Genomic DNA, 24,066 nt, shown 5'->3' on the forward strand with positions numbered 1-24,066 from the left:
CCGCCACAGTACACACTCACGAAATATTTTCACGCACCAGCCTCCCACCGCCCAAGGCGCCACCCGCCCCCTTAAGAGGCAGGCAGTCGCAACAGAGCGTTCATATAAAACCAAAATCATGTATTATTTAGTTGAATTTGCATTTGGCGCATAAAGCAGGAGAGAGGCAGCACCACCAATGGAGCCATGGCTGGGGAGGAGGAACAGGTGCCGGCACGGGCACGGGCACAGGAGCAGGAGCAGGAGCTGGAGTCTAAAGCAGCAACAGGAGAGCCCTCGCGTATAGGCCAAAACAACGACCAAATGATGCCCAGGGCGAAGGGTATTCGCACTCAACCACATAAAATATATTGACGTATCCGCAGGAGTCTCCTACTCCGCCTCCTCCTCCTCCTCCTCCCGCTGCTGCTGCTGCAGGAATATATAACCTCTTAGAGTTTTACGATTACGAAATGGAGCATCCCAGTCAGGTGTGGCCCCGTCGCTGGCTCATAAAACAAACTTCTCCAAGTCATAAATTCATAAACAGCCCGAAAAACCGGCACATACGCGAGCGTGTGCCACTTCCTGTAATCGAATTGCCACGGAGAATGTTGTGGCAAGTTGTCTCTCTCTCTGCAGGTCTTAGATTTTGATCTGATCTCCGGGCAACGCATAAACCTGTGCAGAAACCTGGGAATACACCAGCGACAGTGAGGACAGGGAGGACCCTGAGAGGCACATAAGCCATGGACAAGAGTGCATATTAAATATGTTTTTTGGTCCCTTTTTTTTGGGTTGTAACTAAAATAAACATGCTGGTTGTGGCGCTGGGGGAATCGAAGATTTGTGGGGATGTCCCTAAAAGGCCTAAAAGGCTGCTAAGCCTGTGCATTGTGTTGACAGCGTTTAGATGTGACGCTTTATGGCCACAAAAGGCATCCGAAACGGAAGCTTAGCGGCCGTTTGGAAACTATGGAAATACACACACACAAACACAGCTTTATTCAGAGGTAAACACACAGATACAGATACAAACAGGACTGGCGTAGAGTGGCGTATAATGAATTTTTAACAAGAGCTGCCGCAAAGGCGCAGACCGAAAGCCGTGTTGCCGTTGTTTTTGCCTAAAAGCTTGCCCCGATTCTGGTTTTAACCCCACCCCCGCCCACGCTCCAACCGACTGTCACAATAGATTTGTGGCTTGACCCCCGGAACCAGCAGCCACCTTTGGGAGCAGCCCCACCTCCACGGCCGCCGCCTAAAAGCCTGCTGCTCTAGGATTATAATTTTCTCCACCGATTATTTGTCTGCAAAAGGAAAGCACAAAAGTTGGTACTCACATCGCAGTAGGACGAGGAGATGTTCTGCAAGTTCAAACGGAATACGCGATCCCTGGAAATGGACAAAAATATGAGAAAAATTTGTTTAATTCAGAGCTGGAAAAGAATCTCCCCATCGGTGCTTTGCAAAATAGAAAAACCATCCATGTGCCGATAGGTTTATCGATTGTTTTTGGGAATACAGTGCGTTTCTAGGCTGTAAAACCATCGAGAGGGTTTTATGTAGTTTTTAAAATTAAAAAAATCGTAAAATATGCATTAACCGATTGTTTTTCACGATTTTGTTACTTAATTTCGATGACTGGAACATATTTTGAGTGATTTTGATACAGTATCATCTCACCATACCATAATATCTCAAGAAATCGATCAAAGTTGATCAAATTAAAGAGCTTCAATAACAATTTTAGCTCTAAATCCCAAAAGAAGATCGATAAATAATCGATAACTCGAAAATTCAACTATTTAGCCTTGAACCCCACAAAAACGCACTGTAATCTGGAATTTTCAATGGAATATCTAGAAAAATACTTACATGGCGCCCACATAAAGCGAATCTCGATCCTCATTCATGTGAAATGTGCGATAGTACAGTCGGCCGCATGTGAACTCCCTTACATGATCTGCAATAGAGAGAGAGAGAGAGAAAGGGGGGGATGAGAAAAATTGGAAAACATTTTCGTCAAGTAAATTCAATATTTGCCCAAGAAATTTTCCTTAAGTGAAACGAGGAGCAGCGGAGACAGCACACAGAGGGGAGAGGGTCGGCTGGAGATAGTGTCAACAAAAGTTTTCATTCCGGGGCAAAATACTCCAAGAAGGACCGGAGAGAGAGGGTCAGGACTACAGACAAAACATTGCCAGAAAAATGGAGAGGGTGAGGCGAGGGGGGTACAAATATTGGACTTCCATAGATATCGCATTTCAATCAAATGACATTTTTGGATAACATTTTCATCTACTGTTTATTTGGACTCAAGTTTTTTCCGCAGCCCATAAGGGGGTCCTTGGACTCTGCCCCTCCACCCCAAGGAGGGGACTCCCCAGCGCCATTAATTATGAGTATTGTGCGAGTATTATGTTAATTTCAATGACGTCGCTTTGTCTGCAAATTGTTTGTCAGAGGCTGGGGCTGGGGCTGGGGCAGGGGCAGGGGCAGGCAGGATGTGTGTGTGTGTGTCCGAAATGCTGAGCAAACAATTCTTTAATTAAACTAATTTATATTTGCCATCCCCCAGTGCCCCACCCCCCATCGATTGGCTGTCACTCATCGGGGCTCTCAATTAATTTCTGCTCATGAAACGAAACGAAACGAAACGAGATGAGATGAGATGTCTTCGGGTAAAGTGTCAAATGTCTGTGGAAGGAATATGGATGACCTCCTACAACAAAGCGCACACATTCTCCGCCGGACAATGGCCAAAAGTATGACAGGAGAGGTCACAAAAGAGCCAGAGACCACCGAAGCCCCACTCATCCGATTTATGCACTCATTCCCATGCTGCTCCTCCGCTCTCAACAATGGAATATGTAAATACCGAAAGGAAAGCCCCAACCCCAACCCCACTCGAAAACCCGTCCGCAGGCAGTCCGGGAAACAGAACTGTAGCTATTTTTGATTTCCGATTTTCCAGTGAATATTTTCGTGTGTGTGTGTGTGTGTGCGTGTGTGGCATAAACAGAGAAAAGGCGGCAGGGCGGCCGGGTGGCCGGGCAGGGAAAGGGAACAACTACAATAGAAGTACAGTCGCCGGAACATGTCCCCGTGCGTGTATGTGCATGTCTGTGCATGTCCTTGCCAAACAGGAAGTCGACTTGTGCACGCTTGAAATGCTTTTGTACATATTTTTATTCTACTGAAAAATGCCCGTCGAAGTTTTCCATTTCCACTCCTCACGGGCTGGTTTTTGGCCCAAACTTTTGTGGCAGATTTAAAGGAGGGCCATCTTTAAGGACGAAACACACACACAGACAAAAAAAACACCATAAACTATATGGAATATACATATTTATGTGGAATATCCGCTGTTATATTCTTGCGGGAGCCCCGCAAATAATTGCCCGCAATTTGGGATTCAGACTTCGGTAATCCACAAGTCAATTCGGGGCATTTATAGGGGGCCATATGTAGGTCCTTGGGACGATGGGGAGTTCAATCCCTGCCCTGGCTTATGGAGTCGTTCGGGCCATTGCCACTGCCAATTGTCATCGGCAGCCAGTAAAAACATATTGCCACAATTTCATGACTGGATTAAGCCCATAAAAATATGCTAAATATTAACATAAAATTGATGGCCCCCAAGGATACGCTTCTCGGGGTATTTTATGTGTCCAAAGATTCCGGGGAAAGGGGCAGAGCGGAGAGGGTTGTACAAATTCCAAGATTACATCCGGATTCAATGTGTTTTCAACATACATACATTCCATGGCTAGGGATTACGGAACAATCTACCTTCTGGCATCCTTAGCGTAATTCCTGCCCTCCAAAATGGCCCTCAATCTCCGTGCCCTTCGATCTAGATATATGTTTGTTTTCCATTGATTTTGACCCTCCTTAGACACCTAGGACCTAATCGTAATTTCTGAATAGGTTTTCAAACGATCCATTGTTCCTGCTCTTTTAGGAATATATCCCTAATATGCCAGGGTCCTTCTGTTCAAAGACACAAGCAATAAATGGTGGCGATTGTCAGCTAGTAGGACACCAAATACTGAATCAAGTCTAAGAACAGAGCCCCCTCTGTGTATATTTGTAGCTCCATTGTTTCTCCAAGTTTAAGCCCCTCCCAGAGAGGAAAAAGCGCCTGTTAAAATCCTTTCAAAATTTCCCCATTTAGCCGTCAAAGTCCTCAACTTTATTTGGTTTTAATCCAGACTCCAATCAAAATCAAATTCCATTTACGAGCTGCCTTTGCGCAAAAAAAAAAAATAAAAAAATAAAAATAAATTACGCCAAATTTTATATTCCACTTCTCTGTTTTTTTTTCTGCTGTTTTTTTCTTTTTGTGGGGAGAGTGCTTATGGGCGTATAAGCATTTATGACTCTCAAACCTCGAGACTCGCGACTCGAGACGACTCTCCGCATATCCCATAGCCCATATCCCATCTCCCATATATGTCAATAATTTTTATGCTCTTCATAAATATGCGTTTTACGAGCAGAGGCAACCGTGCCCCCAGCCCCCTCCACGGGGGCCGTCAAATCAATTTCTTGAGGGGAGAAAATGACATTTTCTCCAAAAGAAAAACGTTATTATCAAATCAAAAGGAGAGACAGTGGGAGCAGTGGGAGCTGCTGGGTTTTGCCCGAATTGCAATGAACATATTGTAAATTTAATGTCCTGCCACCCGCTCAAACCGATGGGTGGACTGTGCCCCCCAGGGGCAGAAACCACCCGTCAGGTGCAGGCACAGGGACAGGCCAGGCTCCCTTGGCCCGACATTATTCACCTTTGAAATGTCAGCAGACATTTTGGCCCCAAAAGATGACAGCAACTCGAAGGGTTTCACTTCGTTTACAGCTACATTTCTGTGTGGCATCAAACGAGGGGTCATCAGAGGATAAAGAGAGACACATAAACGAGTCTATGTAAATGTGGCATCAAATGAGACTAGGTATTGCAAAAGGGGCATCAAATGAGTGCCTGCAGGCTGCAGTTCCTTGCTGCTGCAACATGAAACATTCCTTTAAATTTCCCTTTTTTGCTTTTGTATAAATCTACGTTTTTTTCTTTAAACAATTTTTAACAAATGATATTCGGTTATGGAACGAGTTACCTTTCAATATTACAAAAAAAGAAAAATAAATAAAAATAAAAACAAAAACAAAAACAAATAAACAATTAAAAATAATAATAAAAAAAAAATAAATTAAAAAAAAATAAACAAAAAATAATAATAAACAAAAAAATAATAATAAACAAAAAATAATAACAATAAAAAAAAAAAATTATAATAATACAAAATAAAAGTAATAAAAAAAATAGTAATAATAATACCATATAATAATAAAAATAATAAAATTAGAATTAGCATTAGTATTAATGAAACAAATAATAGCCATAATAATAAAAATATTAGTCATACTAAAAACGTTAAAAAAAAAATCATTCTGTTTAAAAGCACACAACTATGTGAACATTAAAATAAAGTAGAAATGTATATATAAATACATAAATAATTTTCTATTAAGCAAAATAATACTAGACTTCGTGGAAGCCTAACAAGATTGTGGTGGGAATTAGAAACAAAAATTTGATGAATTCATGTTTTTACAGGAACTGTTGGTGTTTTAAACCCTCCAAATTCACTTGGTATGCAGCTGTTGTAATTATTTGTATTTTCAATGTGAAATTCCTTTGAAAATTTTGTGAAATTTCGGCAAATGTTGCCTTAAATATTTGGTTTGGGCAATAAATCATATGTAAATAAATTCAGCCAAGAATTTCCCTAGCATTTCACGTCTCTCCCTGCCTGCTAATTATAGGAACCTGTGGTTTCCCCTTCCTGCCACCACGGACACCACACCTTCTAAGCACTCGAAAAGCCTGTGCGTCTAGACGTCTACACCTGTGTGCCCCAAGCTTCTGCCGCCACAGACGAGGCAGAAGCTCACCCAAAAGTGGTTGCCATTTCATTTGCAACACAACGCAACAATTCCCATCTCCACCCCTCCCCCCACCACCCGTTCGAGGGGTCGTCTCTTCAGCGCATATGCCTGGTAAATATACTTATTGTCAGCACTGTACTATGCCTGGACCGCCGCTTGGCTTGGGCTTTGGCTTCGGCTTTAGCTCGTTGGCTTTAATTTTCACTGCTGTGGCAGGCGGAGGCGCCTCCAGCTGGTGTGGCAAAATATTTTCAACTCAATTTAGTTCACTTTATTGCAGCAGTGGCAGTGGCATGGCTGTGGCTGTGGCAAGAGTTCATTTTGTGTTGCCAACCAAAAAAAAAGGAGCCCCCCCCCCCCCCCCCCGCACTACACTCGTAAAAAAGCATCAAAAGAACAGTCAAAACAGCACTAGACAGGACATAAGAGGACCCAAAAAAACAACAGCAACAGCCAGAGGTGCAGCAGGATGCCAGCATGCCCCCAAAAACGAGGCAACAAAATGCGGATGCGGTAAATGTTTCACTTTTGGGTGTGCAAAGGGGCAAGGGGCGGGAGGTGTGTGTGTGCGGTGCAGAGTGCTGCAGAGTGGGTTTTAGTGCAACTCCATTTGATGATCCGCTCTCCCAGTGCGAGTGTGCGGTGCGGCAGGGCATGGGGCATAAACGGTTCCCATTTTAATGCCCACCATAGAACTATGGTTTCGTTCTTGTTTCTCAGATACTTTAATGAAAGATACCCGCAGCCACACATGGCCTGTATGGCGGCCCAAAAGCACCATAGATTCCATCATGGAAAAATGTTTGAGTGGCAGCCACAGCAAACAGATTGGGGGCATAAATGATCGCAACAAATAATAATACGATAATACGGCACACGACATGTAAGGGTTGCCTTTTCGCTAGCGTGCCCCCAAGAACAAGAGGTAGCACCGAGTGGTAGCCACTGGCTTCGGCAACTATTGCCACACTATGTGCAACATTTTTGGTCCGCGTCTGCAGTTGGCAAAAGGGAAGAATGCAAATCATGGTCTTTAGAATTAAGTTAAGACTTTAGTCAATTAGGGGCACACAGGGGGAGAGCGTGCGTGTGTGGCAGACACAGGTTGCACGAAAACTTAATTAAATTTCATCTTAAAATTGATGCATAAATGGAAATTAACATTAGTCGCGTTTGTTTGTGTCAATTTTCAAAGTGATTGAATTAGTGCGGGGAAAACGACAAAATCTGTGGCATAACTGCATTTACGGTTGATTGATGGCATTCTGCCACACACATTCTGTGCCTGCTAATTGCTTTTGCCACACTCTCTCTATCGGCTTCCTCCCTTCCCCTCGAATCCCCCTCCCCCCCCGCGCGATAAGTGCGACTTCCTCTTCTTTAATCAGCAGCAAAAGCGGAGCAGGCGAGCACCCGACTCCGGGGCTCTTATCGAATCGAATGTTATATAACTTGTGTTTGCAACATTCGGCGAAGATTGCGGCGGCAAGTAGTGGACAAAGTTGCATGCAACTAGAGAGACAGAGAGAAAGAGAAAAGTCCAAAGTGGAACGTGATTTTTCTTCCGTTTGAAGCTCAACTAAAACTTGGCAAGAGACTCGTGGCTCTTTAAGCATACTTTTAATGATGTTGCCACCTGCCACTATCTCGCTGTGCCACTGACACAGCAGCGTTATTAAGCCACACCCCCGTCATTGTTGGGAGGTGTCGACAGGCCATTGCGTTGCATTGAAATTCAATTTCGTTTCCAACTTTTCCATTGTGGCAAAGAGCTTCGCTTCGATAACATGATTTGGGAGGGCCTGCAGGCACAGTTTTCAGCTTGCACAGCTTCCAGCCTCCTCGGGGCATGGCAAATCCCACAGCCAGGACCAGAGCCAGGACCACGACCAGGTGCAGGCGCAGGAGCACGCCTTTCGCTGTTCATTACAGCAAACGGGTGGAGTGAAACTGTGAAAGAACTTTTGACATCGGCTGCCTGATGATGTGATGCATGCCCCTGGTCCACACACACACACACAAAGGCCGCTCATTGGCCTCCCCAACGCCATTTGGATTATCGCTTTTGTTCGCCCCGAATGTGGGTCACCAGAGCGCCGACAGCGCCTACAGTTTAACAAGCACAGCAAACGTCAGGCCGTGCAATAACGGAGGATCTTTGCTAAAAAGAACTGTACGGGTTTGTGTGGCAGGGATTGGATGGGTTGGGTTTGGCAGTCAGGGGGCGACGGCCCCAACTCTACGAAAACACGCCGCTTGTCAAACTACAGTTTTACACTGATGACCGCAGTGCATTTTCAACTGTATTTCGGAACAAAAGGTATCCCTATCGAAAAGGGCGACTTTTTTGTTTACTTGAACCTTTAATAGTTCATATTTGAATAAAAAATACTCCATAGTTTAATAAATGATAAGCCAACGCACTGTTTCCAGTGACTGCTAGACCATCTCGGAGCGGCGTTAGTTCTTTTCCACCACCTCTTAGGCCCTACAGTTTGAACAGAACTGGACAGATCTTTGTCTACCTGCCGATCGAACGAGTCAATTCTTGGACTGGCCTTCGAAATGAAGTCATTCACACATCATTCCAAACAGCAGGCGGCGACCAGCGAGCATTGTACGCCAGAGAAAGGAGATGAAGAAAGAGATAATAATCAGAAAGAAAAAGAAGCGAGCACCAGTAGAAGGGGAAGGGGAAGGAGGGGGGGAAACAGAGGCAGAGCAAACGCAACAGACAATGGCATATAAAAATAGAATCAAGCGAAAATAAGTGGGAAGAGGAGTGGCCGCAAAAGAAACATCTGTCAAGCCGCTGACTCAACAAATGAAGTGGCGGCAGAGAGAGAGAGAGAGAGAGAAAGGGAGAGAGAGGGAGATGTGTGGGAAAGGGATGCCGCAGGAGGATGGAAAGTACTGCACCAAATACACAGGAGATGATCCTCAAGCTCCCATAAATTAAATGACCTCAAAAAAAAAAAAACAACTCCAAAATGTCAACCATAAATCCCCCACAGTAGATTTGGAAAATTTATATTTTGTTTTTTTTTCTATGGATTTAAATGAAATTAATTGCATTTCTCTTTTGGGGAATAAATACGAAATTTATGTGCGTTCTTTAATGCAGCGGAGGGAAGGGGGGAACAGCGCTTGAGCGCTTCTCTATGCGCCGCACGTTTCCTTTGGGGCAAGTGCTTAGCTATTGAGTTTACAGTGCAACATGCGGCAAGGACCAAAGTTGTTGTCGGCACGTGAAGTTTTATGCTGCACCCATACAGTGCCTCAAGAAGGAGCAAGGCGAGGCGTCCCTGACCAGCATTCTGAAACGTGAACTATTAGAAAATGTTTACGGGTCTATGGTCGGTCCGATGGCCATGCAACAAGAACTTGTTTGCCGCACAAAATGGGATTTAAATATTTTATACAACATTTTATCTCTCTCCCCTCCCCTCCTCTCTCACTCTCTCTCTATACGCTCTTTAAGCTTTTCGTCCGCACAATGTTAGGATTTATTTGTTTCATGTGCAAGTTTCTCTTCAAAATTCCATTAAAATCGTACAACCCGATCTGTTTGGGGGTACCACACTGTTCTCTATTGCTCTTCTCCCATTTCTCTCTCTCTCCCTTTGACACTTTGCTCCATTTTTCGATTGGAGCTTTGAGAGATGGCCAATACAGTGTAGGTGCAGCATAAGAGATGCGTAATACCTGGACCTCCGCCACACAAAACACTCGACGGCCTCTCAGGGACTCCTCCCTTCCCTTCTTTAAGCATTTCCTTTCCACATATTTGATGTTTCTTTTGCTTTATGCAGAATTCATTGAACTCTGGCTGGAAGTTTTCAATCAAACAACCTCAAAATGATAAATTCATTTTACCAACGATTATTAAGCAAAACCAAACATGTTTCTGTCTCAGAACATGCCACAGACCAGACAGAATAACAAAGAATAATAGACCGACCAGAGACCAGAGAACAGCTTTAGATTTCTCATGGCTGAAATTTGAATAAATTTTAATGACTTAATGACTCAATAAACTGGCCAAGCTTCAATCTAGTGAAGACCCAGACTAGTGGCCACTGGCTTGGTGGATTTTGACTTTAAAATTATTAATATTCATTTGGGTAGAGCATCAAGGAGTCAATAATGGTACATACATATATCATGCGGGGACTTATCTGTGCGGGATTATGGGGAGGCATATGCTTAAAATATGATTACATTATTGGTATTTGTTTAAATGCGAAATATGCATATCAATGGCAGGCCCAGCCACTCGCAATGACACAAACCATTCGAATAATATCCAACATCGAAGGCATTAATATGCAAATTATGAATAATACGAGCGCCAAAAAAAAAACACAACAAAGGGACAACAAATGCAAAAACAGTAGTTGCATGCGTATTGCAATCGAATGGAAGTGAAATTCAATAAATAACAAAAATACAAAGAACATGCGCGAGAATATTACGGCAAATAAATTACAAATTGTTTTTGCCGGCGAAAATTGAAAAATAATATTTGTAACTGTTCAGAAAAAACGGCCCGTATCTGTACATGAAATGAATGTTTTTCGGCCCCACAGAGAGGGGAGTGCCGCAGGCCATAGGCATCGACAGGCCATCTGAAACCTTAAATTCTCTTGAGAAGATCAGACGAAAGGGTAGCTGTACTTCGGTGTGACGAGGAGGGGGATCGATTGTTTACCTCTGTTGTGCTTCCCGTGGCCGTTCGGCTGATCGTTGCCGGCGCAGCAGGGACGCTCGTAGTAGAAATTCCAGGTGTTCTCGTAGTCGGCGGCCGTCTCGCTCACACTGCTGGTCAGCAGTGCCGCCAGGAGTGGGGTCAGTAGCAGGAGTGGCAGCATGGCTCTCTGCCCGGCAAACCTCAATTGGATTATTGGGTGGTGTGAGCGGGACAGCAAAGAGGGCTGGCCTGCTTGTTGATTTTACCGTTAGTGCGCGCAGGAGAGCAGCCGAAAAAAGCGACAGGCGTTTTTATGCGAATAACTGTTAACACACTGAGGTTGTATTATTTTTACACACTTTTGCGGCAATTTCGGTGAAATTGATTTCACTGCCGATGCGGCGGGCGGCAGACGGCTTTGGCGGGGGATCGCAAATGGATTTTAAAACGAATTTCTGGCTACCATGCTTCGGGCGAGAGGGGTGAGAGGTGTGTGAATTTCGTTGGGATTAATTATGTATACACTGCACTCTCACACATGCAAAGTAATGCATTTTTACAGTTTGTCGCGCGGCGGGCGATGTGTGTATTCAATTTTCAATTCGAATCGACAATTGATCGAATATGTTCACGAAGCTCAGGCGAAACAGCAACAGAAACTGGTTTATGCCCACGCAGGGAAAAAGGAGAAAGAAGACTCCCAAAACAAAACGAGAGAGAATTCCTCAACTCACGCTTCTTTGCCGTATGTGGGAGCAGGAGAGCGATACAAGAAAAGACAGAGCGAAACGGTAAACAAGAGCCGCGCCGAGACAATGGTTTATTAAAATTGCAATAAAAGAGGTGTTCCACTGTGTTCTGCCCAAACTTTGTTTAATTAATGATTAATCTGCACATATTACTCCACGTATTGTTCTGCGAGAGACTGAGGGTCTGTGGCAGGTCAGATTTGCATTCACTTGCACTCGCACGCACACAAACACAGAAGTACCATCGTCTATTCATGTGTAATGCTATGTTACAGGGCACCAACAATGCCAGAGATACACACTTGAGTTTCGTTTGATGAAATGTGAATTGAATATTGGACACACACCACCGAGCGATTGAGAACTGTTGAACTTTTATTAACAATATGAATTTTTGGGAGTACCGTGTGCACGAATTAGATTTCAATGTAACAAAAAAAGAGCGGAAATAAAGCAAAAGAAGACGACGCGGTAAACCTGTACTTTAACAGTGGTCTGTTGCTTCGTTTGTACCAAAAATTACAGCGAACCAACGCCGTCATGTTAAGCGGGATCACATTTAACAGTGAGAAATGCGCTAGCGCGAAGTTAAAAAACCCTAGCGCGTTCAAACGCCGATCGAAAGCATTTATCGGGAGTGTATTCAGCAAAAAGATCAGTTATGTGGTGCAGTGTTTCGAATTGTTTTGAATTTTTTGTTGTGCTGAAATTGTGATGTTTATTAGTTCTGCCACCGACAAGGGCTTAGCCCGCAGACGGCTTCTGTTGTTGACAATTTTGGAAATGGCCAAACATTTGCTTAGCTAAGCAAGGCTCGCAGCCAGGTAAGTGCGCAGAGAGACAGACATTTCGTCCCCCTGGGCGGCAATTAAACCCAGTTTGACAGTCTCTGGGTGCACTTGGGACTTGGCTTGGGTGTTTGTTGCAGACACTGTCGTCTGTTTCCGTGTCTGCGCTTGTGGCAGAATACCAAAATATTTAATTAAAAAGCAAGTCGGTTATGTTTCCATTCGAAATGTGCTCTCTTCTTTCGTCTCTCTCTCCCAGCACAGCCGGGATATTTGCAATTGTCAATGGATGCTGGAGAGGGGCGGGAGGCGGTCGGGGTCTTGTGTGCGAAACCTGTGTCTCTTCTCTACTTGCCATTGTCTGTTGTCTGTTGTCTGTCTCTAGCCCCCCCTCTCTCACTGTGTTTGCCTGCTAATGAGTTTTCACAGCAGTCCGACCCCCTCGACACCACCCCTGTCCCCAGAATCAAGCACTTGCAGCGTGTTTGTTTCTCGTTCCATGATACTGTTGAAAATTTTGACACATGTTGAGCCCACACACACACTCGCAAATTTTCGCCATCCAAGGTATATCGAATGAAAGGTAAGACATAGGTAGGGCTTTTGCTCACCTCTAGCCCAGGATCTGTTTTTGTCACACAGCAAGAGACAATATTTGTTTTGCTATTTTGTTATGCGTGCCTTACCTTTGGGAAAATAAACCCTGGCTCATACTCCACTCCCACACACACACTGGCCCACATGCTCTCGTGTTGTTGTCTCTGCTTTTGTAGTTGCTTTGATGTTTTCGTTTTTTTTTTTGTATTTCTTTTTGGTTGGTATAGGATAGCCTTTCAAGTGCAGCATCAGCAGCAGGAGCGGCAACGTTGTCATTGTCGTTTGTTTTCGCAAACGTTTCTTTCACACAATGTCAACTTTCAACAAAAGACTTTAATTAAGTCCTTAATGACAGCTTAATTTAGCGCACTTTGCACAACGCGTATGCTTTGACACGTACACAAACAATGGCAGAGCACACACACGCACGCACACACTGGTTGTCCCGCTCTAACAAATATCGCGTCTCCTTTACATTGTTGTGTTTAGTTTTTCTTGATCTCCGCCTCTCCTCCTCCCGCGGAGCATAATTGCAATGTTTTTTTAATACTTTAAGCTTTTCTGAGAGAGCGAGACAACTGGTGGGAGAACAAAAGGTATGTTAAATATGAGGTAAGGCAGCCCAAGGGCCTGGGGAGACGAGAGGGTCGTAGAGCGTGGGAAACCCTAAAAAGAAATGCTTAAATAGCATTTTGATTATGCCAAATAAAACATGAAAACTTGTTTAACCGCAAACATTGTTGTTATTGGTCCTTTTGGCCCTGTCAGCAGCCAACCAGGCAACCAGCCAACAACTTTCCATGCATTATATACAAAAAGTTGGACAAATAACCAGCACAAACAACAACTACAACTACAACTACAACTATAGTGCAAAAAGCGATAAAAACCATTTGTTGGGCTGTCCGTTGGCCTGTTGTTGTGCTCGCTCGCCTTTGTTGTGTGCAAGTTGGCTTACTCAAGTTACTTCCACAAAGATTTCAATGCACTTCTCTCCTCGCCGTCCAAGGGGGCGGTGGGGTCTGGAAGGCAAGAACCAGTGCCACTGACCAACAACAAGAGGGATTTGACTTCTGGAAACTGTCAGAGCAAGCAAATGGCACTAAATATTAAGTTTGCCGTTGAAACTTGACCGAAAAAAAAAAGTAAACTGTCGTCCAGGCAACATTTTCCACGAACAGCCCCAGGAGTCGAAGCTTTCGATACCCTTGGAGATCCGAAGGGACCTGGGGCACGAAACATCTGCTCAAGTGCATTATATCCTCCGAAAGGGTAGTGCCTACAATCTAGGACCGAAAACTTGGCCGGCCAGAACTAATGAAAGCTTTTCTACAAGTGCCACAAACATAGAGCACAGTGTGCGTGTGTGTGCGTGTGTGTTGTGGGGCTAAAAGTTTTTGCCTTTTGGCTCTCGACCGCAGAATTTCTCATGAGTTTGGGGCAGCGGCAGCGGCGGCGGCGGCTCCACTTGTTTCAAGTTCAATTAATTTTAAGTGCGGCACCAATTGTGTGTGTTGCACATTGTTGTGCCTGTGTTCCTGTGTTCCTAGCTCCTTTGTTTTGTTTGCTTCCATTTTTTTCTAAATGAAACTTTTTGCCCGGCACGCAACGTCAGCGCCTGTGTTTATGCCATAAATAATGCAGCATATTTTGCATAATGACAAGCTCTAGCAAAAAACCACAAAAGCAGTGTAATAATTGCATGTATTTGCATTGCATACTAGATGACCCACCCCGTTGGGGGAGGGGGCGGAGTGGTAATGGGAAACGAAACTGTACTTGAACAAAAGGCCTTGAAGACCTCCTCAAAGTCAAAGCAGTTGTGCCTCATGCATGGGCCTACAGACAAGCAGTGCATCTTGAATGACACAGATTTGTGGTGTCGCGACGCCTGTCACAGCAGCCAGCTTAAGAAGCAATGCGATAACAACAGCAAAAAAAGTCACAAAATTCCCAAGAGAAACGTCAGCACACACACACACACACACACAACTGTACTCGGTGGATAAGCAAATCTTGTCTAGCCAGAAAAAGCGAGGGAGGAGAAAGACAGACAGAGAGAGAGAGAGAGTGAGAGTCAGACTTCAGACTAGTCAGGAAGTCGTCGTCGTCGACGTCGACGTCGGGGGGGTGGCAGAGCATCAAACGTCTAACTCGTCTGCAAACAAAACTTGAGTACAGTTGACTCTTTTCCTCCACCCTCCTTTCGCCTTTCCACTTTCTGGGTCTTTCTCAGTCTCTGTGTTTACGGAGCATAATTAAAAAAGCATTTTCGAGCAAGGGATAGAGTGGAATACCAACTACTTTCGGATTTATATTGTGTCACTCAATGGGAACGACCGGCGACTGCGACTGCGACTGCCACTGCGACTGGGACTCTGGAAATGCAAATGCGAATGCGAATGCAGCAGACGGTGTAAAATTCGTTGCATTTGCAATTTGGAGGAACAAAGCGGAACACGAATGCGAAAGCCTTCGCAGCAGAAACCTTTTGACTGCATGCAACAGACTAGAAGAAGAAGTGCAGCGGACACCAACAATATGTAAAACGCTTTAAAGCGTGTCTGGCACCCACCCCTGACCCCTTGCCACACGCCGAAATGTCACTCGCAAAATTCTATCAAAAGGTGTATAATTTCCCAAAGATAGCGCTGCATTACGATAATAATTGTGGGTGATATAAGAGGTCTTAATAGTGCTTGCTTTTCCGGAATGTACCCTGCCACTTTAAAAGTACCTGGCATGGAGGAAAAAGTCGGAATAATTTGATCGTTTAGCTGCGGCGGAGACCACAGCAAAGCTTTCGGTTCTAATGGGTCCGGAAACCGCAGGGAAAGCCGCATGTCATCAGAGGAAAACCCGGGCTGAAACTTTGGCCTGTGCCTTTCTCTGGGCTTCTCTCTGCCTCTCCCTCTGCCTGGCCTTCTCTTTGTTAACATCAGAAACAGAATCGAAACCCACAACAAATAACAGACCCCCATAGGTCATTCGAAGGGGTGTCCTGTTCTACGCACCGAAAGCATAAATCAGGGGAAACGAAGAAGAATTTTTAATTCCAACTGTCAAACTCTCGGCATCACAGAAGAGCTGAGGCTGAGCTGTCCATGCCACAACGTTGCCGGGCTGCAGGTTGCATGCCCATGCCCATAGATGGATGGGTTTTATGCCGTTGATTGCCTCTTGTTTGTCACAGATTTGAGGAATTCTCTGGAGCAGGAACCGAAACAGGAGCCACCCGGAGCAGTCCTTGTCAACGTTAAAGTCGGGATAATTGAATTTTGCATGCAGCGTGCAGCATGCAGCGTGCATCATGCAGCATGTAGCATGGAGCAACAGCAACTGGAAAATGTCAGATTAATAATTTATCAGTGTCGCAAGTTTATTGAAATAGATTTCCGCTCTTGCAAGACATTTGCATTTCCTGTTTCCGTTATGCCATTGTGGCATGGTTGCTGCTGCTGCTGCTGCTGCTGCTGATGTTGCATGTTGCATGTTGTATGGTTGCATTTATGCAAATATACTCAAGTTTATTATATTTTCCACATCATGCTGTTGGGCATGGCCACCGGCCACTCCCTAATTGATTGTGCTGTCTTCCAGCATTCCCTCTCCCTATCCCTCTCTCTCTCTCTTTCTCTCTCTCTCTAGCTTCATTTATGTAATTCCCCTTTCATTATGTCGGATTTAACTCAAAAGTTCAACATTTCTCGAGAATTGAATTTAGTTTTGGAATATTTGCATATTTGATATGCTCTCGAAAGGATAACCAAAACCATTGACCATTGTCTGTGCTACCAAAACCGGCATTCCCCATTCCCCAAGCCCCCTCATGCCTCATTATGAGAAAAGACGGAAGTCTGAAAATTATGAAATGACTTTGGGGGGCGGGTAGTAGAGCCTCCATTTTCCTTTCAGAGTTTCAGGCATTATTAATTGCACAAACACAAATACGAAGTGCAAACACAGAGATTCCCGACTTGAATCGAAAGTCGCAGACGCAGAACTCAAGGAGCAACAGCGACTGTTATTGTTACTCCTGTCTGACTGTTCCTTTGTACAAACAATGGATTGCTCCCTTTGTTGTCCAATCATTAAGTAAGTAGGCTTACTAAGTTGCAACAGAGGCGCTCTAGGGGTAGGGGCTCTGATTCTTTGTTACAAATTAAGCGCATTAAAATACAATATTCGATGCGGGTGGGAGAGCAGACAGTGTATGAAACAAAAGCAGTTTGCTTCCAAGATGCTCACACTGCTTTTCCACGGCTTCGCAACATCAGAAATGAAGGAGAATCGGCATAAACCCTCAATAATGATGCAAATATTCGCACTGCACTGCTTCACACAACTTATGCACTAATTGACAGGAGTAGAAACAATTGAATATTGATAGCAAAAATTATTTTACTGCATTTCTAACGGCTTGCTACTACTGCTATACCACTGCTTGACAACGGGTGAAACGGAACGAGTGTGAAAGCAGGGCTAAGGTAAAGCAGGTGCAAAGCACAAGTAAAGCATGAGTCAAGCATGAGTCAAGCAGAAGTAAAGCAGAAGCTGCCTGCTCTCGATGGTCAAGTGCAAATAAGCAGTAGATGGGGCTGCCTGTTAAGTATTATCAATTTACAGCAGCCTGATTTGCAGTCATACGGATTGCTGGACGAGGCACCCGAGTAAAAGAAGGCAACTCTGCTGGACTATTGGCCACTTGACGGTGAACAGAAGCTCTTTTTGCACCATGCCTCAATGCATTCAACGAGCGTACATCTGTGTGTATCTATCGGATGTGTGTACCTACATACTTCATATAATTTGAACGATTCTCAGCTTCAGTTTTCAAGTCTTTCAGTTGAAGTTGGAGTTGAAATTGGGATTGCCACTTGGGAGCGTATATCCGAATGCCATATGCCACATGCCACATGCAATTGACGTGCTAAGTAACTGTGTGTCGCTCCTCTGGGCAGCCCCTTCCTACGCCCTACCCGGTGTACGTGTCTCCGGCTCATTTGCCTCTCGTCTCTCCGCTTTTTGCGCTACTCTAATTCTGCATCCGCACATCTTTCTTTTGCCTCCCCATATGTCTCTTCTAGCGGTGCTGTCTCTCAACCGAACAGACATGCAGATACAGATACAGCTACAGATACATCTACAGCATAGCGTTGTTGTTTGTTCTGGTGTTGATTCCCAAAAGTATTTTGTATGTTCTATTGTTGCTCTGCCCGAGCTTCTTGCCTAACAATTTCCATCAAACTGTCTGGTTGGTGACTGGGAGGGGAGGGCATCCTCCACTTGAACTGTTTGCCAGCTTTTTCTCTTTGTTTATTTGCTGTATTTGTTGCCAGGACACGACTGAAAAGAGAGTGCACTCGTGCTAGTCTTAAGCACAGGCCACACACTACTCTCGGATCCAAGACCCTCATTATCGTACTATGAATAATTATGAGACCCAGCAATTATGATGCCACAGGGCCTCAGCCGCAAGGTATTTCCCCAAAAGTTCAAATTGGAATCGGTTCTCTTTGAAGTGTTGGAACCAGGAACCGGAACCAGGAACGCCAAAAGTTGTTCTCTCTTGTTGCTACAGGAATTTCCTTCTGCCTGCGGGCATTACTCAAATGACTCATTAAATCTTTGCTTTTTTTTCTGGGATATTTTGGGAAGAACACTTTGGCTCTATGCAAAACCCGCGCGACGCTTTCAATTTATTTCCCAACACGGGACAGATGTCAGCTCTGGGAGGGGCTGGGCACCAGGGGGAGGAGTGGTGCGGTTATGGTTCACTCTACCAGGATGGTCCAGGGGAATTTCCGTGCCATAATAAAACGCTCACTAACACAATTAAACGGGCTTTGCAGGGGGGTAAAAAATGAATGTTAAGCAAACATGACAAGGCTTTTAAGTTTATGGAGCTTCAGCTCCAGCTCCTGCTCCTGTTCCTGCTGGCTGGCTGGCTGGTCCATGGGGTTGACTAACATTCTGTTCTCTGCGGTGGCATGGGGCGGAGTGGGGGGAGGGGGGTAAAACCGGTGCACTTACTGTCACTTTTCATATGCAAAGCGCTTTACGTCTGGCCCTAATTTAATAATATGTAACATTCTGGCCCCCTTGCATCCCCCCTCACCACCCGTCACCCCCCAGGGCTACAAAGTGCCCAATTAGAGGAGTCTGCCATGTCTGAAATGAGGAGCTGTGCCACCCCCCGCATGTGTCTTCCCCTCTGGCACGGCCATTTCTTTTTTTACAGTCACTGCATTTTGCAATAAATATCCCAAAATTGCGAATGCCAAACACACACACACACACACACACACACACACACACACACGGGGTTTCAAAGCGATTTGGCAAGCATTTTTTGGCTTTTTGCGGAAGTTTGGGCGAAAAATCGTTGACAAGCGACAAAACACTTGACAGCGTCAGCAGAGCAGAGTATGTATACCCCTCACCCACCCACAAAAAAAGGAGTGAGAGAGGACTGAACAGGGTGACATGGAGAGGAGCATTAGAAACGACCAGAAACAAAACAGAGATTTCCACAAATAAAAACACAGCTTCGAACGAAAAACAAAACAAATATTATAGCTGATCAAATGGGACATACCCTGGAAAGAGTTATAAATGAAATGCTTAGTTTTTTAGCACGATTTGTCGAGTATTTGCCTGTCTTTCGTGCATCTTTCCGCGCGTAATACGACAACGCACCTCGGTTGGAAGGAGAGCTGTGCAACAGGCTTGGGCCTGGTGTGGCCTCTTTCGAGTGAAACCTTTTCCTTGGGAAACCTTTAAAACAAATCTACCCCATGCGCCAGGGTGTGGCACACGTTTGTGCCACAGGCCAACCTGAGTGCAAAAAAAGACAGAGAGAGAGAAGAAAAGTAAAGAGCAAAGCGAGGAGGTGGACGCCAAAAGAAGCAACAAAAATGTGTAAATGTGCAATCAAATGAAAGAAAACCAATAATCGAAAAATGCCAATGCAGCGTGCATACAAAGAAGGGTGGAAAGGGGGGAATGGGGGGATAGGGGGTGGAAGCTGGGGAATTATTGGCTCCGTTGCAGGAGGGGTGGGGGCGGGCGGTGTAAAATGCACTAAAAAAAAACATGAAATTGAAACAAAAATAATGAAAATTCGAATGTGTGAGCGGCACATGGATGTCAGGTGTCTCTTGCTCTGCAACCACCCACCACCCTACCACCCTCCCCCCCTCTCACTCTTTCTCTCTCTTTCCCTCACCATATCTCTGCAGAGCCAAAGAATTTACAGCTATAAATTGTTGTCGCACTGGAAGTAAAGGAATAGACAAAAAATAAAACTCGACAAAGAGATGCCCAGTAATCAAAGGCGGTACCGCCCACTCTACGCCCCTCTAGGAAAACCTGTAGCCATTAGAGTCCTCCCAAAAGTACCAGATATACCTTTCCTCTGTACGAGGACGATTACAGGGTACCAGCGGAGTGTATCCGTGGACTCTATAGAGGACATGGTTGCGGTTGCTCCTCGGGGGAATAATTGTGCACACAATAAATCAACTTGAGGAGCGGCAAATGGCAAACAAAAGGATTTTTTCAATTTGCGCACCAAAACACACACAAAATAAATGATAATAGCTCGAAGAGAGAACTATTGTTGTTTGGGGTGGGGCGGGGGTGGGGGCTGGGCCGGAAGCCGGAAGCCAAAATGTCAAAATGCAAAATATTAATCATCATTATTTCAATCAACATTTATTAACATGGACTTTGCATTAGCACATAATGTATTTCTGACCTTTTGTCAACCCCCCAAAACACAGAGAGGCTGTGGCATCCTCCGCTCCTTCGCACTCATAAAGGGAAACCACACTTTCAATGCCTCTCCTGCCTGCCACAAGGCCTGTCGAGAGGTCGCGGCCCATGCCGTTTGTCTTTTCCACAGAAAGGGACGATGCGATGGACAGTATGTGTCCTGTGTGTCCTGTGTGTCTCTGTGTCTCCAACCCCTAAAAGGGGCACCCCAAACCCCACTTGGGCCCCCACTTGGAATCATTTCAAACTCGATTTCAGTCATTTGTCTTTTGTCATATTAATAATTCCCTTTTATTATTGCCACCATGATAATAAGCTGTCTGCTACGGGCACTCTCCCTGTGAATATCGTAATCATCGCAAACATTTTCCATTATCCCCTCGTCACAAGCCCCCCCACGTCCCCTGTCCCCCGTGCAAAAGGTGCGCTTTGGTTCACCTTTTTTTTCCCCGTTCTCCTCATTAATAATAATATAACGGAACACGGTACGGACGGAATCATTCTCTCCGGCGTCGCGGGGTCCTTCTCCGCTCAAGTGCCGCTGCATTGTCCAACCTCTGGCTCTCTCTTTTGCTCTCTCTTCTGATTGCGCTCTTCAAGTCATTAATTTTCATTTGTTTTTTTTTTTTGAGGACTCCGCGGCCCCCCTTTCGTAATAGATCATTAATAAACGAGGAATAAAAAATACCACAAGTGGCCGAATGGCAGGGGGAAAGTAATATTAATGCAGTCAAGCGGGTTATTCACTAATTTGATAGATAACCGCAAGAGCTGGGCTACCAACCCAAATGCACAAAGAAAGCGCTACCCAGAGAAAGTTTTAATGAAAAGTGTGGAGTGCATGAGGACAGAGGGAGAAAGTTCTCGAGTGTGTGTGTGTGTGTGTGGCCTTTGATTCGATTAGCCAGGATACTCGACACAGGAGCAAGGCTGCTCTCATTCAAATCAAAACCACAGGACCACACAATATTATCAAGTGCCTGCGGGAGACGAGGGCCAAGGACGGTTGGCTTTCTCTAACTTGATTTGCAATTATTATTGTTTAACAAGAAGCATAAGCCGACACTTATCCCTGACACACACGCCCTGGATCCTTGAGCTTCTGTCCCTCTTCAGTCAGATACAGATACAGATACACACTCGTACGGAAACCCAGACAATTGTTGCTTTTACTGGAAGCAAAACCCATAAATCCAATGACAGAGCCAGCATCCTGGCGCCCAGGACCAATGTCATCTTATTTTAGGCAAATGATAAATTGACAAATTTATTTGGGTCACAGCCAGGGCACGGCACATTCATCATCATTTGCAGGAGATTTTCCATCCATCGGGCCACAGGGAAAATTGAAAATTTTCCATTTTTACATCCAGCATTGTTTTCGGGGTATCCTCGATTTCCAAGGATGTTTGGGACACAGAGCAGGAGGTGAGGAGCACCCAAAAATGGTATAGGGTTTTAATAGGTACTGCTGTAGTCGTATGACCTGCTGTCTACCTATAATGGAGTGGCCTCTCTGGCCAACTGACGGGCACTTTTGGCCAAATTCTAATGCAGTTATAATGAGCTTTAAGCCAATTGGAATCATGGCTGGTCCATGATTTGGGTTGATATCCAGAAATGTGGCTTGAGGTCTTCTTGAGACATTTGCATAATTAAAATTGATGTTCCTCCGCCCTCTCGAAGGTATTTCCAGCCATTGTTTATTTAGAAACCGTGCAAGTAGTTTGCGCCACACACTGAGGCAAATATACTCCTTGAGGACTTACCCGGCGATAGCTCCTCGGTCATGGCACGTATCTGTCGCGTGGAGAGCGCCAGCAGGAGGCAGGCGCCCAGCAGCAGGCATTCTGCAACCATTTCGATCGTGGACTATTGGCAGTAGAATTGGCAGTAGATACGCCTCCCTCTTGAAGAGCAGTCTGAAATGAAACATAATATGATATTAATAATGTATCCAATGTTTTATTAGGCTCTAAGTCTTCAGCGTGCTACGGGGATATATTGTGCGCAATTTGCCAGCGAAATCATTAAGATTTTGCAGCCATCGAGGGCCGGGTGGGTCTCCGGCTCTGACGCCCATTATTCACTGGGGCGGGGCGGGGCGGGAGCGCCGCAAAGTATGCAACGTCATGCGGTATGCTGAAGGATCTCCACTGGCGTGGCGTGGGCGACGGCGAGGGCGAGAGAGAGTGCTCCGATGGCTGATGGCTGATGGGGGAGGCTGTGGGTGGCGGAGCCCTGAGCCACACGTCAAACACATTCATCACGAGTGCCAGAGTGCCAGAGTGACAGATGGTAAATGCGCGCGGGCCTACAGCCTCGTTTGTTCATGGCCTCTGGCCTACAGCCAGCCAGCCAGGCAGCCAGCCAGCCAGGCAGCCAGTCCTGTCCTGCTCTCTGGTCCAAAAAGAACAAATGGAAATTTTTCCAATTATTGCAGACATCAGCAGCGGCAGCAGCAGAAGGACGCCAAAAAGGAACATTCAACGCTTTAAAGTGTGACAATTCTCATATTTCATACATGTGCCCAGGTCTCAATGCCGCCTGCCACATGCCACATGCCGCATGCCTCCAGATTCTGATTTATCAATAACTAATTGCAGAATTTTGAGTGACGCCTCGCTCAAGCGTCGACCGTCGCCCGTCGCCCGTCGCCAGTTGATCAAAAACCCATTCTGTCAGCATCACATGGCCACGAATCCAATATAAAGCGCCCGATGCACGGGACTACATCCGAAAGTAGTAGCGTAATGTGTGCGTGGAGCGTAGGGCTGGTCACATCTGCGGCTGACATGATTTTGGCATTAAAACGAAAGTCATATTTCGGGCGAAGCGCCTTTTTCCTCGTCTTTTCGATTATTTTTTGATAAATTTTACTTTTATTTTGGACTGACGGCCAGCTGTTGAATAATTACCTACACAGGCAGTACATAGAGCGGGGGTACAGTGCGCGGCATAGCCATACGACGGGTATTGGGGGAGGATATTGTTTGTACAGGAATTTCAGGAATTTTCAGCGAAAACTAATCGGAAATCATCATTGGAATAGGTTTTAATCATTTATGGAACTTGTTTCGGAAATTATTTAACTCCGATTTTTTTGTTGCTGAATTTTTTCGTTTTTTATCGGTTTTTTCGTTTTGTATCGTTTATTGAAGTACAAAAGATAACCATAAATGCAATAATCGTTTAAAAGGTGAATCTGAAGAGTTATCGATAAATAGCAAACCTATCGGAAGGAAAACCTCATCCTAAGGCGTGAAATATCTGATAGATACTCGTTTATTGAAGCTATATCTAAAATTATGTAAATCCGATTTTGTTGTTGGTGATTTATCGTTATCGGAGAAGTTATCGGAGGAGTAATCGGAGACGTTATCGTCTTAAATTGAAGATATTGAAGTACAAAAGATAACCATGAATGCAATAATCGTTTAAAAGGTGCATTTGATGAGGTATCGATAGATAGCAAACGTATCGGAAGGAAAACCTCATTCCAAGGCGTGAAATATCTGATGGATATTTGCATATT

The 24,066-nt window shown here is 44.9% G+C and overlaps 1 protein-coding gene across 2 annotated transcripts in view; it reads right to left on the bottom strand.

Annotated features, from left to right (window-relative positions):
* The window catches only part of Sema2a (Semaphorin 2a), a 33,189-nt gene that overhangs the window by 7,303 nt on the left and 1,820 nt on the right, over positions 1–24,066 (bottom strand). The window contains exons 1-4 of one of the 2 annotated variants that reach the window (XM_002138268.3): positions 11,775–11,900; positions 10,643–11,088; positions 1,858–1,945; positions 1,323–1,374 (exon numbers count right to left, since the gene is read on the bottom strand). In XM_002138268.3, the coding sequence (XP_002138304.2) occupies positions 1,323–1,374; positions 1,858–1,945; positions 10,643–10,802 (300 nt within the window). In that variant the 5' untranslated portion in view covers positions 10,803–11,088; positions 11,775–11,900. Of the gene's footprint in view, positions 1–1,322; positions 1,375–1,857; positions 1,946–10,642; positions 11,089–11,774; positions 11,901–22,300; positions 22,454–24,066 lie in introns of those variants that run through there. The other variant, XM_015183876.2, reaches the window with a different exon arrangement.

The sequence above is a fragment of the Drosophila pseudoobscura genome, chromosome 3 (assembly GCF_009870125.1).
Source record: "Drosophila pseudoobscura strain MV-25-SWS-2005 chromosome 3, UCI_Dpse_MV25, whole genome shotgun sequence".
NCBI classification, from domain to species: Eukaryota; Metazoa; Arthropoda; class Insecta; order Diptera; family Drosophilidae; genus Drosophila; species Drosophila pseudoobscura.